The sequence below is a fragment of the Drosophila takahashii genome, chromosome 3R (assembly GCF_030179915.1).
Source record: "Drosophila takahashii strain IR98-3 E-12201 chromosome 3R, DtakHiC1v2, whole genome shotgun sequence".
NCBI lineage: Eukaryota > Metazoa > Arthropoda > Insecta > Diptera > Drosophilidae > Drosophila > Drosophila takahashii.
The window spans coordinates 21,567,609-21,578,863 of NC_091681.1; the positions used below are offsets into that span (position 1 = coordinate 21,567,609).

At 43.2% G+C, this 11,255-nt stretch overlaps 5 protein-coding genes across 5 annotated transcripts; 4 read left to right on the forward strand and 1 right to left on the reverse strand.

The window, feature by feature from the left end:
• Positions 1 to 31: 31 nt before the first annotated feature.
• LOC108059587 (lipase 1) lies at positions 32 to 1,490 on the forward strand. Its single transcript, XM_070217556.1, is given in 4 exon segments — positions 32 to 136; positions 200 to 857; positions 860 to 876; positions 930 to 1,490. Coding segments are annotated over 4 exon segments (1,134 nt in total). The 5' UTR covers positions 32 to 73; the 3' UTR covers positions 1,326 to 1,490.
• A 174-nt stretch (positions 1,491 to 1,664) lies between these two features.
• LOC138913563 (lipase 1) lies at positions 1,665 to 3,159 on the forward strand. The gene is made up of 3 exons (XM_070217555.1): positions 1,665 to 1,818; positions 1,872 to 2,567; positions 2,621 to 3,159. The coding sequence occupies exons 1-3, from the start codon at positions 1,690 to 1,692 to the stop codon at positions 3,035 to 3,037; spliced, it is 1,242 nt and encodes a 413-aa protein (XP_070073656.1). The 5' UTR covers positions 1,665 to 1,689; the 3' UTR covers positions 3,038 to 3,159.
• A 127-nt stretch (positions 3,160 to 3,286) lies between these two features.
• On the forward strand, positions 3,287 to 4,869 carry LOC108059500 (lipase 3-like). The gene is made up of 4 exons (XM_017144825.3): positions 3,287 to 3,381; positions 3,433 to 3,498; positions 3,553 to 4,248; positions 4,335 to 4,869. The coding sequence occupies exons 1-4, from the start codon at positions 3,313 to 3,315 to the stop codon at positions 4,794 to 4,796; spliced, it is 1,293 nt and encodes a 430-aa protein (XP_017000314.2). The 5' UTR covers positions 3,287 to 3,312; the 3' UTR covers positions 4,797 to 4,869.
• Positions 4,870 to 5,364: 495 nt separating this feature from the next.
• LOC108059541 (lipase 1-like) lies at positions 5,365 to 6,694 on the forward strand. The gene is made up of 2 exons (XM_017144875.3): positions 5,365 to 5,577; positions 5,636 to 6,694. The coding sequence occupies exons 1-2, from the start codon at positions 5,380 to 5,382 to the stop codon at positions 6,281 to 6,283; spliced, it is 846 nt and encodes a 281-aa protein (XP_017000364.3). The 5' UTR covers positions 5,365 to 5,379; the 3' UTR covers positions 6,284 to 6,694.
• Positions 6,695 to 8,046: 1,352 nt separating this feature from the next.
• LOC108059523 (lipase 3) lies at positions 8,047 to 10,704 on the reverse strand. The gene is made up of 3 exons (XM_017144855.3): positions 10,379 to 10,704; positions 9,944 to 10,113; positions 8,047 to 9,139 (listed from the first exon to the last, which is right to left on the reverse strand). Exons 1-3 carry the CDS (start codon positions 10,481 to 10,483, stop codon positions 8,197 to 8,199), a joined length of 1,218 nt encoding a protein of 405 aa, XP_017000344.2. The 5' UTR covers positions 10,484 to 10,704; the 3' UTR covers positions 8,047 to 8,196.
• Between the last annotated feature and the right edge of the window lie 551 nt (positions 10,705 to 11,255).

Below are 11,255 nucleotides of genomic sequence, written 5' to 3' on the forward strand. Positions count from 1 at the left end.
ATTCTGATAAATTTGCTAAGAAATTTTGTTAGATACGCTAGACCATTTTATAAGCAAGGTATTCCTCTTCCAAATGCTGTACAAAACGCTTGTTATTTTAAGTGTCTACATTGACATTGCCAGGGGAATATCTTCTGTAAGCTAAGCTTTAAGCTAACGTCAGTACCTCAAGGTCAAATCTTACCCACTTCTTTCAAAGGACGACATCATAGCCTCGCACAACTACCCGGTGGAAACACACACAGTGGTCACAAGGGATGGATATTTACTCACCGCATTCCGCATACCGTCCTCAAAGTTTTGCACGAAACTAGGACGAAAACCGGCGGTTCTCTTCCAGCACGGAATGACGGCCTCGTCGGATGTTTTCATAGTGAACGGACCCAGAGATGCCTTGCCCTTCATGCTGGCCGATGCCTGTTTCGATGTGTGGCTTAGTAACTCGCGGGGCACCCGGTACTCCAGACGCCACATCTCCCTGGATCCCTCAAAAGAAGCCTTTTGGCGCTTCAGCTGGCATGAGATTGGGTTAGAAGACGTGGCTGCCATGATAAACTATATCCTGGTTACCACAAATCAGAAAGCCCTGAACTACGTGGGTCACTCGCAGGGCTGCACCACGCTGGTGGTTCTTCTTAGCATGCGTCCGGAGTACAATAAGTTAATCAGGACAGCGATCCTGTTGGCTCCCGCTGTCTTTATGCGCCACACATCCACATTGGGACAGACTGTGCTGAGGAACTATATTATGGCATTGCCCGACCGCGAGTTCATGTTCCACAATAAGTTTTTAAATAGGATTCTGAAGTCTATGTGCGGGCTATTTGTAGTGAGAGTGTTCTGCACGACCTTTTTCATGATGAACATTTTAACACAGTAAGTACGAAAAACTTTAATCCTAACCATCTTCGAAACGTCTCTATTTTTAGAGTACTATTCCTTTGATTGCGGCCACGCATCCGGCAGGAATATCTTCGCGCCAGCCAAAGCACTTCATCCAGCTCACGGATAGCGGAAGGTTTAGAATGTTTGATTTCGGGATCTTGAGGAACTTGATCACCTACAGGTCCTTCGCACCGCCCGATTATCCGCTGCATAACGTCCGTCCCCTGACGCCTGTCCACATTTTCTACAGCGAGCAGGACTTCTCCACAAGTAAGGAGGATGTCGAGCATTTTGCCTCTAGGTTGCCGGCCGCGGTGATGCATCGCATCTCTGAAACTTCATGGCACCACATGGACTTCCTTCATGCCTTAACCGTCGCTGAAGTGATTAACAAGCCGATTATTGAAATTCTTAAAAGGTTTAACGAACTTAAATATTAGTATATTATCTTAAATTATGCGATTCTCTTGATTCCAAGAAAATAAATTCCATATCTGCAATTTCTTTGAAGCTATAAAGACTCTGATTTCCCGTTTACGATATCTTTAGTTCATTTTTGTCACATCTTGTTTTACTTCCGTTCTTCAGATAAAAGTCAGCAATAAAGTTACATTAGTAATAAAATTTAATTATGTTCTTTAGACGGAAGGATGGATGAATTGTGACTAAATACTTTTATAGCAAGTTCATATAGCGCACAATTTAATATGGTCTTTTACAAAGTAATATTAAATTAAGTGCGACTTTATGGATTAGTTATACTATTGGACCCATCCGTAAAAATGCCAATTAGCACTCGACAAGATGTCGTCGATCAAGTTTGTATTAATTTTTGCCTGGCTATGCAGAGTAAGGGCTCAAACGAAAGTTCAACTTGGCATGCAAAATTTCACGGGACATACCTATGATTACCGCATTAGAGTATTTACTGGCGTGAGTTGGTGAAATATTTTACTCTGTGGACACATCCGAAGTCCTTTTCATAGCTCCACATCATTGACTCATACGACTATCCTGTGGAAACGCACACAGTTGTCACTAGAGATGGTTATATCCTCGATATCTTTAGGATTCCGTCATCACAGAAATGTAAATGGCGCGGAATAAAGCCGGTAGTCTTTCTTCAGCATGGGTTGACATGTTCGGCGGACACATTCTTGATGACGGGACCAAAGACTGGACTTCCCTTTATGCTGGTCGACATTTGCTACGACGTTTGGCTGAGTAACTGCCGTGGAATTCGCTACTCCCGACGTCACACCAGGCTGAAGTCTTCCGAGGAAGAATACTGGGGCTTCAGCTGGCATGAAATGGGAACGGAAGACCTGCCCGCCCAGATCGACTACATTCTGACCTACACTCAGCAGAGTGGCCTGCATTTCGTGGGACACTCTCAGGGATGCACCACCCTGATGGTCCTGCTCAGTATGAGACCGGAGTACAACGAAAAGATCAAGACCGCCACCCTGCTCGCTCCCGCGGTTTTCATGCAAAACTCTCAATCCCAAATGATAAATCAATTTGAGGGGATAATTATGTCGATGAAGGACTGCGATTTTTTTGGACACAACAATGTAATGAGATTTTTGATAACGATTATTTGCAAATTAGCCAAAATGAAAAGATTTTGCACCACACTGTACATGATGTCTAGCGCAAAGCCATCGAGGTATATGAATGAGGTAAGTAAGAAACTATTTTGTAATATATTCGAATATATGAATTTCCTTTCCAGACCATCATTCCAATAGTTTTATCCACGCATCCTGCTGCCATTTCTTCGCGCCAGCCTAAGCACTTTCTGCAGGTCCGAAGGGCTGGCAAGTTTCAGCTTTATGACTTCGGAGCCGAGCAAAATATGAAGATCTACAACCAGTCCTTGCCACCGGAATATCCACTGCAGAACGTCCGCCCGTTGTCCCCAATCCACATATTTTATAGCGATGGAGATACCATGACAGTGGCTAAGGATGTTCTACAGCTGATCAACACGTTGGCCAGCGTAGTGCCTCATCGCATTCAATATCCCCTTTGGGCCCACTCGGACTTTATTTTCGCCAAGTCCGTAGATACGGTCGTTAATCAACCAATAATTGAAATTATCGGCGAGTTCGAGAGGTCTTGGAGGGAGAACAACAAAAATCCAAAATAATAACAAAATATTACTAAGAATAATTTATTTAAATGTACACTTTAAGAATATAATAACTTCAGTTAAAAAAAATTAAAATACAACCGGGATTTCTGGTCCATATGTATTTAGCTTTTAAATATCACTTAAAAATACATTATATTATATATTAAGTTACAGATTAACCCCCTTAGATGCGCTTACGCACAATGGAATTTCGTATTAAGATATTAATTGTTCGGATTAGTTAAGCCTTTTCCTACAGACATCCATAAAAATAGTTATTTCATCACCAGATGCTGCGGATACTGTGTGTCATTTATTTCAGTTGGCTGAGCAGAGTCAATTGCCAATTGATTTCTAAGGTAAGTAAGGAATACCTAAAGTTAGGATAATAGAGATGATATACTTCAAAGGTGGATTATGACTGGGAGAATTACACACTTCCAGCCGTTGAGCCTCGAGTTAAGGTGATAACTGGGGTGAGTAGTTAAAAGTAAACTTTAGAGGGACGTGTCAGTTAGCCCTGCCTATAGGTCGACATCATAGCTGGCCACAATTATCCAGTGGAGACGCACACTGTCACCACTCGAGATGGTTATATCCTCGAAATGTTTCGGATTCCGTCTTCAAACCTTTGTGGTCGAAACGGGACAAAGTCAGTCGTCCTGATCAATCATGGTATGACTGGATCGGCAGACTCTCACCTTTTAAATGGACCCAACGATGGACTGCCATATTTGTTGGCCGACGCCTGCTACGATGTGTGGCTGACCAACTGCCGCGGAACCCGGTATTCTAGGCGCCACGTTAAACTTAAGGCTTCAAAGATGAAGTACTGGCGGTTCAGTTGGCATGAAATCGGAATGGAGGACTTGCCCGCCATGATCAATCATATGCTAGCAAAAACAAAACAGCAGGCCTTCCATTTTGTGGGCCACTCGCAGGGAACCACCTCCCTGATGGTGCTGCTCAGCCTGCGACCGGAGTTTAATGCGAAGATCAAGACTGCTAATTTGATGGCTCCGCCGATCTTTATGAAGAATTCCCTCTCAACATTCCAAAAGCTTATTAAGCCCGTATTGCAAAGGTTGCCCGATTTCGAGTTATTGCCCAATCACAAGGCGATTCATTCTATTGTAGCAAGGAAGTGTAATATACTTGGCTTGAAGGAGATCTGCATCGCCTTGTATATCTTCTCCCAGGGACCAGTGTCCCTACACTTTAACAGGGTAAGTAAAAAAATAAATTAATAGTTCTTTAAACGGTGAAACATTATTGTGTATTAATCATAAAATTAAACGAGATATTCTTGTAGACTCTCGTTCCCTTGCTAATCGCTACTCACCCGGCTGGAATTTCGACTAGACAGCCGAAGCACTATTACCAGCTTAAGGACTCCGGCAAGTTCCGACCTTACGACTTTGGGCTCAAGCAGAATTTGGCGCTCTACAAGAAGTTCAGTCCCCCTGATTATCCCTTGAATAAAGTCCGTCCTTTGTCGCCCATTCACTTGTGGTACAGCGACGACGATGGCACCATCTCGCCAAAGGACATCCCAACGCTGGTCAGCAAGTTGTCCAGTGTGGTGACACATCGTATCACGGATCCTACCTGGGATCACACGGACTTCCTTTTCTCGAAGACCATAAAATCGAAGATCAATCTACCGATTATAAATATTATAAACGAATTCGAGAGCAGTCCTGCCAACAGTCAGCTTAAAAAACAGGATAGATCAGTCAAAAAGAGCGGGAATAAAAAGAAAACAAAACCTTAACAAGAAAGGAAGTTAACTTCGGCCAGCCGATGTTTATATACCCTTGCAGGTATGCGTATCTAATTAAAACGCCTACTTTCTACAAAGTTACGATGTTTTTTCTATTATTTTTTTTAATATTCCTATGGGAGCCATAAGATATAGAGGTCCGAATCGGATCGTTTCGACATATGTAATACCTGCAATAGAAAGAAGACTTTCGGGAAAGTTTCATTGCGATAGCTTTAAAACTGAGAGACTAGTTGATCAGACATGGCTAGATAGACTAGGCTATTGATGCCGATCAAGAATATATATACTTTACGTTGCAAACTTTTGACTGAAAATATAATACCCTCTGCAAGGGTATAAAAGGGATAAAACAGGGAAAAAGGTAACTTCTTTTTCTACAACAGAATATTTTATTAGATTAAAACAAACCTTTCTGCAAAAAATACCCTTTCCCTAAGACTGAAATAACTCAAATGCCAGATCTCATTCTCATGCAGAACCGAGTTTCGTATTAAAAATTAAAATAGTTATTGAATTAGTTCGACCTTTCCTTACATTCACCCATGAAAAAAGCAAGTTAGTTCTATCCGAGATGTTGTGGATATTGTTTGTGGTCTTGAGTGCCTGGCTAACTAGTGCCAATGGAAAAGAAGAGGTAAATGGAAACGAAATAGCAGAGTTGATTACCAAGAAATTAGCAGGAAATGTCGAGCAGTACGTGGGGCTATGGAACCTAATCAAGATGGGGAAAGAAGAAGCCATCGATTCCCGCACATCGTCAATAACTGCGGTGAGTTCGTGGACTTAGACCAAATGAGAACATATCACTATATAATACCTCATTTTAGGTCCAGCTAATAGCCCGGCACAACTATCCGGTGGAAACGCACATTGTCATTACCCAAGATGGCTACGTACTCACGATCTTCCGCATTCCCTCATCGAATCATTGTACAAGGAGCGGTACAAAGCCAGTGGTTCTCCTGCAGCACGGAATCAATTTCGCGGCGGATGGATTCCTGGTGACTGGACCCAAAACCGGACTACCATATTTGCTGGCCGATGCCTGCTTCGATGTGTGGCTGAGCAACTGCCGCGGAACCCGATACTCTAGACGCCACACCACTTTAAGGGTCTCTGAGCAGAAATTCTGGCAATTCAGCTTTCATGAAATGGGAATACAGGACTTGCCTGCCCAGATCAACTATATTCTCTTGAAAACGAAGCAGAATGCATTGCATTTTGTCTGTTATTCTGAGGGATGCTCTGCTGGAATGGTCCTGCTCAGCATGAAACCGGAGTACAACGGGAAGATCAAGACCGCCAACCTGTTGGCCCCCACTGTCTTCATGAAGCACTCCAAGTCTTGGGGTCTGCAGTTACTCAAGCCGCTATTTATGAAGCTGCCCGATGCACAGTGGTCGGGCTTGTATGGAGCCGCGGCCATAAATACTTCTAGATGTGCTATCGCCATGAAACTTTTACCAAAAATCTAGATAAATATTATAAATTTATGTTACAAAAATTGGCCAGATCGTACCACTATATCCTATATCTTCCATAGGAACGATTATCTCATTTATATGAGAGGGAAATCAAAAATTAAATTTTTGTAATAATAACAAGTTGGTTTGTTTACCGTACGATATTTACAAACTTAGAACTGCAATATAAAAATGTGGGAGTGATTACTGAACTCCACCAGCACCAAAAAAAATTATAAAAAAACAAAACAAACAATAATAAGATTTAATATCATTTTAAAATTTTTTGATCGAGTAGCGAAATAGTTGACTCTAAATGAGTTGACTTTTGGTTATAACTAAGTTTTTTTGTCCATTAATAAAAGGATCAGAACTTAAAAGCAATATGTTAAATAAATCTATATTTGCAGTCGAATTATTAAATATCCTTAATTTTTGATTCAGCGGCTCCTTTAAAAAGCTTTCCAATCAAAAACCAACCAAAAAGCTACAAAAGAAACAGGAAAAACAAGCTACAACAACAGCACACACATAACAAAAAAGATCTTCCTCCTAAAAAAAGGTTCTAAAATAAATGAGGTTAGGTTGCATTTTTTAATGCCACAAGTGCAGCGGCACCTTTCTGCAGCTGGACAAAACATTTTTATAATCTTTAAATATTAATAAAAAACAGGATATAAACATCATTGTAGGAAAACTGGGGAAAACCACTTAAAACTTTACCTAAAACATTGGAACGCATAACATTTACGAACTAAATAGGACGCACACTTTACCACGTATTTACGCAAAACACAGCACAAGTTATTAATTCATTTATCTGTATAAACAAAGTATATACTGTTATGAACAATGTCCATTATATTTGAATGGGGTTAAACCGTGCTTTATAATTTTTTAGAATTTTTTAAAATCACTTCGTGGCACTGCACTGTTGACAAATTGAAAATAAGTAAGCACGTTCTCGCACTTTGCATCCCAGTGTTGGAAAGTCCCGTTAGAAATTCAAAAAAAAAACGTTTGTATTATAAAGCTTGTACAATTAGCTGATCGTAGAACCGGTTTTCGCTGGAATATCTCAAAATCAATTTTTTGATTTTTGGCCTATGGCAGCGACCACTGTGCGATGGCGAGCTATTACCCCAAAAAGGATTGATAAGTTCTGTAATAAGATTCATGTGCAGTAAAAAATCAGTAAAGAATCTATGCGCATCCATTTATCTAGTCTTGAACAGCCACGAGTCGACCCACACAAATAGAGTGAGTCAAACGCTTTAAATAATTTTTCCTATTATTAATTAATTTAATTTCCAGACAGTCGTTCCACTTTTAATGGCCACTCACCCGGGCGGAGTTTCCACCAGGCAGCCAAAGCACTTTATACAGCTGAAGGACTCTGGAAAGTTTCAACTATACGACTTTGGCAAAGAAGGAAATCAGATCACCTATGGCCAATCCTGGCCCCCTGATTATCCGCTGGAAAAGGTCGATCCAATGACGCCCATCCACTTGTTTTATAGCGATGGAGACCACACCGTCTCATCAGAGGACATTCCAATTTTGGCCAGCAAGTTGCCCAGGTCGGTGCTACATAAGATCGAAAAGTCCAAATGGGATCACTCCGATTTTATTATTGGGAATACTGTAGATGAAGTGTTGAATCTACCTATTATCAACATAATCAATGAATTCGAGAAGAATTAAAAAGAAATTGGTGAAATGATTAGATAGTTTGTTCTAAATTTAAAAAACTTCACTTCGGTTTAGTCTAATCTATAAATTATTTATTTATTAATCAGTACATATATCCAGAGTTGATCTAGCCGAATCAACCGCAGACTCAGTTTCGTAATTCTACTTTGTTTTTGGCACTAGTGATAGTTCTGGCTGTGATCCTTTCCCGCCAACTTCCTGGCCTTCCTCCCTTAGCGTCGTCGTTGCTCGTAGCGATTCATGGAGAGCACTATATTGTCGAAGATGTACTCCCTGACCCCCAGACCGCAGATGAAGTCGAAGTGGTTCCACCGTTTCCAGGGAGCCTTGTAAACGGCCTGCACATTGGGCAGCCGGGTTAGCAATCGCCAGATGTCCGCCGGAGCGACAATGTAGTCGTTTTCCGAGAAGAAGACGGTCACTGGCGTGGAAACCTTCTCGAGCGCGTATTCCGGGGGCTCCAGCTGCTGGTAGTGCAGCCAGTTCCGCTCCGGACCGTAGTCATATTGCCGGAACCGCGTGGACACGTAGCCCTGGAAGTAGTGCATCAGCTGCTTCACCGATCCGCCAGCCGGGAAATTGGCCATCAGATCAGGCAGAATCGTTTTGTTTAGGAAGCGAGTATCGTAGCCAACGGCTGGCCACAGGCGACTTATGCACACGAGTGGCTTCTCGTTCTCCAGGCACGTCATCGAAAGGAACTTCTTGAAGAACTTGTTCGTGGAGAACATCTCCACGCCCTCGAGCATCTTGGAGACGTAGTTCCGGGTGCCCAGCACCGGCCCAATGACCTTGGCCAGCCCGCTCTTCGTGTTGCTCACATAGGCCACCGGGGCCAACAGGGTGGCGCTCTTGAAGACCGCATTGTATTGCGGCATCATCGAGTTGAGGACCAGGAAGACGGTGCCGCCCTGCGAGATGCCCACGAAGTGCATGGCCCGCTGCCCGGTTGTCCGGAGCACGTAGTCCACCTGGGCGGGCAGGTCGTAGACGCCCATCTCGTGCCAGCTAAAGTCCCAGAACTCTCGTTCCGTCGTATTGCGCCACACGTTCTTGCGGCAGTAAATGTTGCCCCTGTTGTTGCCCAGCCACACGTCGTATCCGGCGCGCCAGAGGAGGTATGCCAGCGAGTCCTCGCGTCCGTTGAGCAGCCACCTGGGAAGGAGTCATTGGTTTTATGTGATCTTTATACCATAAATTACTAAATTAAATTAAATTATAAAAAGATTTTTTAGCTTACAAAACTCTTAAGGTATTTTTAATTCCCTTAAACAAAATTTGCACGACGAGCAATGCTCGTATAACACCATAACTTGAGGCTTAATTATACAAGATTAAAAACCACGAATTCTTAAGGAGATAATGGTGACTTGTATATTTAGAGAGGCTTTATCATACAAGATAAAAAACCGCGAATTCTTGAGGAGATATATGAAAAGTTCTCATATTATCATATGAATTATATGTAGTCTTCTTTTGAATATTTCTATGGGTTTTCGATTAATCTTAGTTAAGCGTGGAATTTTCATAATTTCATTATTAATTTTAGCTAACCGACTTTGATGAATTCTACAGATAATTTAATGTTGTTGCTGGTAAGCAAATAAAAGTTGCCGAGAACCTTTGAATTTTCTTAAACTTCCTTGAAGAAGTTATAAGAAGAAAAATGTAAATAAGAATAAGCAATGAAGTGACAAAGATGTATTTCAATTATTCATTGCTTATTTTAATAAAAATTATAAAAAGGCTTTACCCGTCAGATTATTTCTTAATAAGTGGTTTACTGAAGAGTTATTTTCTTAGACTTTAAAGCAGACAGACGGAAGGATAAGTAATAACAATCAGTAATAAAGAATGAATCATTTGAAAACCCGTTGATGGTAATTTTCCCTAGTGATTCTTATCTGCAGCCAGCGGAAGTATCTATTAGCAGATGCCACATTACAATAAACTACGTACACATCCGACGAGGCGTAGAGTCCGGAGAGCAGGAAGACGACGGGGCGCGGCAGCAGGCTGCCCAGTTCGGGATCCACCTGCGGGATGCGGTGCAGGGTGAGCACATATCCGTCCTTCGTCGTCACCGAGTGGCGCTCCACGTTGTAGCCGTCGTTCTGGATGCGCCGCACCTGCAACGGATGGGAGATAGCAGGTAACAGGTAGCCAAAACTGGGCTCACACGCAGGCAGGAAGCGAAGGCGAGTGGCTCAGTCGGCAAGCCAAAATCCGAAATGCAAACACAAATTGTTGGCACATTCGGCCGCTTGACATTTGGAGGCCAAGCGACGCGTGCGTTGTGACACTCGGTTAATTAGGAATTCCGCTGGCGAACCGACCTGGGGATTACCACCCCTCCCCATTTCCCCCGACCATTGGAACCCAAGGAACACATACCGCATCTGTGATGATGATTTCGCGCGACTGACGCACAGTGGCCCTGGACACCTGCTGCACTCCGAGCAGCGCCAGACACAGCAGCACCACTCGCTCCCGTCGCATGCTGACCAGGATTATGGTTACATGAACGCCGCACGCTGGGATTAAGTAACTGGGTAACCGATCAGAAGTCCAACCGGTTCGCAGCGATCGATCGCAGCGAAACGAAGCGAAATTGTAAATGAAAATGAAAACGAAAGCTGCCCAAGGATCGCTAAGGCGGCTAAAAGAAAAGAAAGACAGCACTTTCTTTCCAGCGGAGAGCTTTCAAAAACGCCGAAATCGAAACTGAAACTCCAACCGAAAACGAAACCGAAACCGAACCAAAAACCGTATGAATGGATATGAATGGGAATTGCAATCCAAGTGCCGTTTTCTCGTTTCTGGCAGTACCGCTGCTAGTGTTCGATTCGAATGTGCTTTATCGACTGCGCATGCGTCCGCTGCTCGCAGGGCTTGCCACTCATTTGAGCGGCTTTTGGCGGCGTAGCGGAGGCAGAGCTCCAACCGGTGAGCCACCTGCATGGCGAGCTCAGCTCAGAGCGCCCAGAGTAGCGGCGGCGCATCCAAGAGTCTCGGCCTCTGCCGGCATACACTGCGCGTAATATCAATTGCCGCCCCCACTCCAGCAAGAGCCCCAAAAACCCCCCTGCCCCCCGAAAATCCAATCAGTTGGCACGCTGCCACGGCAATTTGAGCAATTATAACAGCTTAGCGAAAGAGAGAACGCTAGCCAAAACTGTCAACGTCGAGTACAGTGGGCGAATAGCGCAGAAACAACCTCAAGATGGGATTAAATATAAAGCTTCAAACGCCAGAAGAAAGTGAAATTGAC